The sequence below is a fragment of the Vicia villosa genome, linkage group LG5 (assembly GCF_029867415.1).
Source record: "Vicia villosa cultivar HV-30 ecotype Madison, WI linkage group LG5, Vvil1.0, whole genome shotgun sequence".
Lineage (NCBI taxonomy): Eukaryota > Viridiplantae > Streptophyta > Magnoliopsida > Fabales > Fabaceae > Vicia > Vicia villosa.
Genome location: NC_081184.1, coordinates 30,016,917 through 30,024,489, shown reverse-complemented (window position 1 = coordinate 30,024,489; position 7,573 = coordinate 30,016,917). Strand labels below are relative to the sequence as shown.

The 7,573-nt window shown below is 30.2% G+C and overlaps 1 protein-coding gene across 1 annotated transcript; it reads right to left on the bottom strand.

Moving 5' to 3' along the window:
- Positions 1-530: 530 nt before the first annotated feature.
- LOC131604445 (WAT1-related protein At5g64700-like) lies at positions 531-4,799 on the bottom strand. Its single transcript, XM_058876881.1, has 7 exons — positions 4,588-4,799; positions 4,366-4,434; positions 2,478-2,594; positions 2,161-2,395; positions 1,889-2,047; positions 1,511-1,662; positions 531-675 (listed from the first exon to the last, which is right to left on the bottom strand). The coding sequence occupies exons 1-7, from the start codon at positions 4,797-4,799 to the stop codon at positions 531-533; spliced, it is 1,089 nt and encodes a 362-aa protein (XP_058732864.1).
- Between the last annotated feature and the right edge of the window lie 2,774 nt (positions 4,800-7,573).

Genomic DNA, 7,573 nt, shown 5'->3' with positions numbered 1-7,573 from the left:
CAAACAGAGCCTTAAAATAAAATGCTAAAATATATTTTTGTCCTTTCTATAATAAAGGACAAAATTAAATATTAAATTCAAATTATATATGGTAGTTTGGATGATTTTATTTCTACTAATAGTCAACAATCAAACAATCATTTACTTGCATAATTTTACATAGAAGTCGTGTCATGATTCATAATATTTTGGAAAGTTAATGTTAAATGCAGCCTATAAAACCTCAAGAGAGACAACACATTATTTAAATCTCAAATTAGAATTAAATTTTCACATATTTTTGTAAAAAATGCAGCTCAATCTCAAGATTTTAAACCTTTTTTAATTTTTTCATGGAGAAAGATGGAAGAGTGGAGTGCTATAAAAAATGTTAAAGCGAACTAGGTTAACTTTGTTAGCTAAGAAAACATTAACAACATCTAAGAAAAAATATTAATAAAGGGTTAAGAAAGCATAAGGAACAAGAACTACTGATTTTTATTTGATTCTAGATTACAAAGCAAGATCTTAATTTAAGTACAAGAATAATATTAATTTGTAACTGTAGGATCTTCTCTCCTGCTTGTTGATAATTCTATAATTCCTACATTTGATTGATGAAAATGAGGCATCTCATTACTCTTAGCCCATAAGAAGGAATATAATCCCATTATGATTAAAACCATGCCTAGTAACCTGCAAATAGGTTTTTGAATTGGTCATTTTTCTAGGATTGATTAAAATATAAACTTGCAATTTAAGAATGAGTCTACCTCTCTTATTTTTTTATTTTTAAAAAGTATGATTGTACTCCTTTCATTCTTTATTTTAAATAAAAAATATTTTGTAAATTTATTGAATAAATAATGTATTTAAACTATGAGTCTGTTTGGTAAGACAAATTTTTGAACGTATAGCTTATGACTTATAGTTTATAAATTCAAATGATAATTTAGACTCGTTTGATAACGGTCTTGTCATCACGAGCTTATAGCTTATTTTGTTAACTTATAGCTTTTTTTCAGAGTGTTTTAGCTTATAGCTTATATTTTATCATTTTATCATTTTTTCTTTCTTTTTTATCTTTATTATTTTAAAAAAAATTCACTTTTATCCTTTATAATTTATTTTAATTTAAAATAAAATAATTATATATTAAATAACTTTTATGTCATTTTACATTTATAAGTTAGTTGAACCGCTAATTTTACCAAACATTTCAATTAGCTTATCAACTATCAGTCTCAACCATCAGTTATGAGTCATAAGCCATCAGCCATAAGTTATAAGCTATCAACTAGCTTATCACTCAATCTCTATGTTTACCAAACATACCCTATATATTGAGAGCATATACACCCCCATAATCAAATTTTAAATTATAATGAAAATTAAATAGAATAATAAATAACAAGCACTATCATAATAGTCCACATGTTAAGTTAAAGAGTTAGTTCGAATAAAATTAAAATTCTTTTATCCATTAATTTTATGATAGAAAAAAAAGTAAGGAAGGAAAAAGTAGTCATACGTTCCATCGTGTATTGGTTCACCAAGTATGAAAGTCTCTGAAATGGCAACAAAAACAAGAGCCAATGGATTGAACATTGATGGATAAGTTGGTCCCTTTAATGCTATTGTCCACGATAATAAACAAAATGTTACAGCAGTAGCCAATACTCCCTACTCAAATAAAAATTCAGGTAATTAGTCTCCATGATCCATATTTAAAAGTACATTCTCAAAATTAATCAAATAATTTTTTTTACAACATTTAAAAAACTGACTAATATTAATTGAACCGTGGTCCTCCCTACCAAATTCAGGGTCAATCACCACTGAATCAACTAACGATTAGTGATTCAATTCTAATTTAATGGTAAACATAAATCAGTAGAAATAGTCTTACCGCATAAACGATAGTAATGAGTTGCAGATTCAATTCTAGTTTCCAAGCTTCCTTACTGGAATTTATGCCTGCACCTATTATTGCTGACTGAATTGATGTCATAAAGCATGACATCATTGTTGCACAATACCTAAGTGGAAATACTTTAGCCAACCGAACCTGTTCATATTTAGAGTCATATGAATTATTTGTTTCACAATAAATGTTTACAACTTAAAAATCCATGAAAATAGTTTTGTTATAAATAGAGTATTTTTAACTATAAGACATACTTGCATAATAAACCAAGATGTGGAACAACAGCAAGATGCAATCAAAAATAAAGTGCCACGAAGCATGTGACTTTTATGTGCTCCAACAATATTCATCTCAGCATGGCGACTGTGATGACCAATATAAAATTCCTTTCCTTTGTAAAGACTTATAGATAATGCTCCACCAACACATAAAATTGCCCCAAGACATTTAGTTATACCACTCCATGTCCTAATATTTAGATCTTCCATTCTGCAATACTCATTCATAGTTTATGCATATGTGAAAAAAATTATTAACCTGTTGAATTTGTCTTAATTAATTTAAATATTACCTTACTATGATAGATATCAAAAATGTGAAAATGGGAATCATGTTAAGAAAGTTAACAGCGTAAGTAGCAGATGTATCTCGAAGACCATAATAGAACAATCCTATAGCCATTGTCATCCTGTCATAAATATAACATTACTTTATTAGAAATCATTTAAATTAACAAAAATGGCTCCTAATGTCTAAAATTTGGAGTCATTAACAAAAATGGGTTTAGGAAACAATAGAAAACCGTCCTCTAAAGATAGAAAACTATTGCCTACGGCTTTAGGGGACAATTTATCAAGTATGGAATAAATGGTTGTTGCCTATTCCTTTAGAGTGCATTTTTTCATTTCTAACCACGAATTCTAAACACCATCGCCTTAATTATAAAAATCTGCAGTTTTAGTTGTAGTCTTAAGTCGCGGTTTTCAAGTAGCAACCCAAAATAACCGTCTCCAAAACATACAAAAGGCAACGATTATTAATAAGCAACATATAATACCACAACTTAATCTATGCTTAAAGTAAAAATTGTTATAATGTGTTACACTTTATTAATAACCATTCTAATCATCATTAGGTTTGGTTATGATCATCATTAAATTCATATTTTATAATATATATTTCTTTTTAACTATTTAATTAGTGCTCTATATTTAAGGATACTAATTAACTACTATTTGTCTTTCATATTATAGTTTTCTTAATTGATGTTTTAAGAAACATTCAAGCTCAAAGGAACATAGGATATCACGATGTTGTCATGGAATAACATTTTAAAATAATCATCTTTCATATATATTTTTTAGACATCCACGAACCACAATGTCAAGAGATATTGAAATAGAGGATTGCATATAAAATAACTTTTGACATTGTGGTTCGTGGATGTCTTTTTTGTGAATCTTCAATAGAGGGTGTCTTCTTTACCTATTAGATTTGGGGATTGGATGTGTACTTAACATATGAGGTTGCCTCATACGCTCTTGTGGATTCTAAGGGCCAAATTTGGGTGTTACTAGATCATATATTGAGAGACATTGAGATATATTAAGGTATGGACTTTGGTTTTTACAAAGCTTTGGATGATTTTAGTTGTATGACTCCAAAATTAGAACTTAAAATTTTTACTAGCAAGGACATCGTCCCCCTAAAACCCAACATTTTTTGTGAGTGACCTTTTAATAAAAGTGTTTGGAACATAGAAGTAAATTTTGACATTATCACAAGACAAAAAGAAGTTTTGGTTGATTTCAAGCGAGACACGTGCTTAAGATTTCCTCATAGTTATTCATATTGATGAGAGAGGGCAACATATGTCTATGTCAGTGGTAGAGTAACATACTAGCCTCATGTGTACGGCTAGGTAGGAGGGATCCATGTGAGGAGTTGAGTGAGGTTTTCCCACTTGTATGACTTAGGACTGGGGTTTTTTGTAACAGACATCCCTCAAAGTCGCTTCAAATAAAATGGTTAAATATGAGAAAGTGTGTCGTGACAATCACTATTATATTTACTAAATATTTAAAGCTTGTATACCATTTATATTTAAAGCTTTTGACTTTATAGCACCAAAGACAATAGACTTTTGATAGAATTTAGAGACTCATGCATAGAAATATTATATTTACTAAATATAGGAATGTAATTTTTTTAAAAAATTAGTTGTCTTCCTAAAAATGATTGTTGTCCTTCCATTTCTATGTAATCCTTATTATTTTAATGTATAAAAAGACCTATTTGAACTCAAATTACTATTTGTACAAAAACCTTGAGTTGGCAAAAATATTTAATAGGAGAGAATTATATTATCGAGTGCTTGTTCATATTTCATTTTAAAATATACTTTTTAAAAAACCAATTATTAAAACTAAAAATATATAATAAAAAAATATTATACTTACCCCACTAATGCATTAACGAAAAGGAAGATCCAAACTTTCCAATTGAAACTGAATGTCTTCACTTGTTCTCTGCAATCATAAGTAACAAAAAAAAATCATATCACCATAATCATCTTATGAAGCTTGAGTTAAAGAATAGTGCTACTAGAAATTAAAACAATGTTTATAACCATTAATGAAACAATTTTGATAAAAAAAATATAGAAATGAAAAATATATTACCTTTCAAAATAGAGTGCAAAGGGAACAACACAAATAGCAGCAACAAGATATCGATAAGTAATGAGTGCAAAAATAAAAGTGCCCCGGACCAAGATTACCCTTGACAAAAGTTGCATTCCAGTTGAAACAATTTGCACTAACAACATGGTAAGAAGTGGTTTAGAAGACATGAACCACTTCTTCACATTTTCAATATTCTCTGAGTTACTCATATTTGTAATCTTTAACTGAGAAAACATCCACAAAATAATACCAAAATAAAAGTGTCAAAAAGTAACAAAAAAATGTTTTTTTATGTTAAGAAATGTCCAAATGTATGTAACTATTGCAACCATTATGGCATATAAAATGCTCATGATGAATAACAACATGCAAATGGATGAATCAAATTCTCACCTTTTGATTCGATTGTGGCATATCACTTGTGTTTTTCATTGATTCTCCTTGTGTGTTTCTCCTCTATTGTTGATATTTTTAGCTGCTATTCTCCTTTTTAAATTTATACATATATTTACAATTCAAAAAACATAATTGAAGAAACCGGTTAAAAATTGTATTATAAACAATTAGTTGAATATGTGATATGAGAAAATATTAAGAAAAGACAATTGATTTGAATGGATTTATAATAGCATAGATTAGACGTTTTATATATTAATAGGTATTATTTCCAACTTCATTAACAACCCACACCTTGTTATTGTTTCATTGGCAACAAATTATCGAATATGGTTATATTGTTTCCCATATATAATTTAACATGGTTATATTGTTTTCCATATGTATTTCAACCCATTTTTCTCTCCATTTTGTGCAAATTTAGGTAACTATCTTTTAATGAGTTTTGAAAATGCTATGTGTCACTGTGACTACAAGGTATTGTCTGCTTTGGGTGTAAGAATTCTCATGGATTTGTCCGTTAAAAAAGTGTCTCGTTGGATTGAGGTATATGAGTATTGTATATAAACTTAATTTAATTTTGATTCTCAAATAATATGGAACTATTTTGGTCAACATAAGATACCACCCAAGTAAAATAATAATCTCAGTAAGGTTAACACTAGTAAGGTTAACACTACGAACAAAGACGACATGACTCGTGGTAAGAATTGTAACTTTTTAGTAGGTTAAGACCTTTTTCTATTTCCTCCCACTACCTTGGTTACTATATCTTCTATGTTCTTTAATAGGAGGCGCGAGAAAGGCGTCTCCTTTTCAATTCTTTTTTGCTTCTTCTTTCGTTGTAGGGTTTAGGAAAAGGTTTTGGGACCTCGTATCTAGGGGTGGCAAAACGGGCCGCCCGCCCCGTCCGCCGTCCGCCCCGCCTTATGTCCGCTAAAAAACGAGCGGGGCGGGCATGCCCGCCAAGTAAAATGGGCATAAAAGTCATGCCCGCCCCGCCAAGATGGCGGTTTAGCGGACAGCGGACTTACCCGCCTATTTTTATTTATATTTTTTTAATAGATTAATAGGCTTTTTTTTACCTTTTAATTAAACTTTTCACTTATTTTTTAAAACAATTTTTTATAAAAGCAACTTTTTAACAAATTTACTTAAAAAAATATTACATATATTTATAAATAAATGTATAAAATAAACCATCAATAATTGAAATTACTAGAATTAACTAAAAAAAGAGTGAGTTTTGGAGGAGAGGCGGGTTTTGCCGGGCGGCGGGGTTTGGCGGGGTGGGTATGGCGAACGACGGGTTTTTGCAGGGCGAGCTTTGGCGAGCAGCGGACCTAAAATCCCAACCCAACCCGCCATTTTTTGGCGGGTGCGCGGGCCGTCCCAGCGGGCCATGGCCCGTTTTGCCACCCCTACTCGTATCTTTCTTCTTTAGTACTAGTGTCCTCAATATGCTTATCACTAGCACCCTCCTGGTTTTTTTTAATTTATTTTTCATGTTCCCTCTATTTTTTTAGAGCAATATTATCTTGACAATTTTTTTCCATACACCGTATGTTACATTGTATAAATTAACACAACAAAATATTTTTACACGAGAATCAAGACAATACAAATTACTTAAAAATTAAAATGTATGCATTGTTGGTATAAATATACGATGTTAGTGTAAGAAAAAGTGTAAGCATATTATTTTCCTTTTCTTTAAGTGGTTGATGACAATTCATCATAGTATGTTTTCAGTATAATATTTAGTCCTTTTTAGTACTTTTAGCTTTTAATGTTTTCATTTTTTTCTAGGAATTAATCAATATTTTGAAGAATTGTGGAAAAGACCAATTCAAGTCAAAATCTTACTAATCAGAACAAATATATGATATTTTATTATGAAAGTTACGATGAAAAAGCAATGAGAGAACTATCATGTGAAAAACAAAAGAAAAAGGGGAAAGTATAAAATGGAAAGAAAGTATTGCTCCAAGATCACAAGCGACACTATTTTGACGTTCTGACAAAAAAATGGTGCCCCCCCATAGCTAGAGCGGAAAGATATGAACGATCACAAACTGCCAAGTCACACAAGTCTCAAAATCTCGACGCACTTAAGGTTAATAGTGGTGTGCTTACGCGATTTAGGTTTACTTTTGTGCAGTATTTTGATCCTATTTAAAGTTTTGTAAGTCCGATTAATGTGAATCCGCTGAAAAATGAAAGCTAAATTCTAGAGGTATACTAATTTTATGAGGAAAATAGCCAGTAAAATTACAATGTGGTGACAATGTTGAATTGTAAACATTGGGTTTTTCTCACAACCAAGAAAACTCATTACAATGTCTATCTAATGAAAAGCAAGGCAATAGTGTCAGCTCTACAATTTTGTTACACAATTTTTGTACCAAGTTTTTGAGTTTTTATGAGAAAAGACGTACTCTTACTAAAGTCTTCATTAGGGAATCACCCCTAATAGTTGTAAGTTTAATCTTTCTCTATTTATTATAATAGCTATGAATCTGTTGAGGATAACTTACTAGTTCCCTTATATTATGTCCTCTTTATATGAATTTTCCCCAATGTGAAT

Coding starts and splice junctions, on each gene's coding strand:
- LOC131604445 (XM_058876881.1), bottom strand. CDS start 4,799: ATGAGTAACTCAGAGAATATTGAAAATGTGAAGAAGTGGTTCATGTCT. Junction 4,435..4,587: donor TTTGCACTCTATTTTGAAAG/GTAATATATTTT, acceptor TTATGATTGCAG/AGAACAAGTGAAGACATTCA. Junction 2,396..2,477: donor TTGATATCTATCATAGTAAG/GTAATATTTAAA, acceptor TGAGTATTGCAG/AATGGAAGATCTAAATATTA.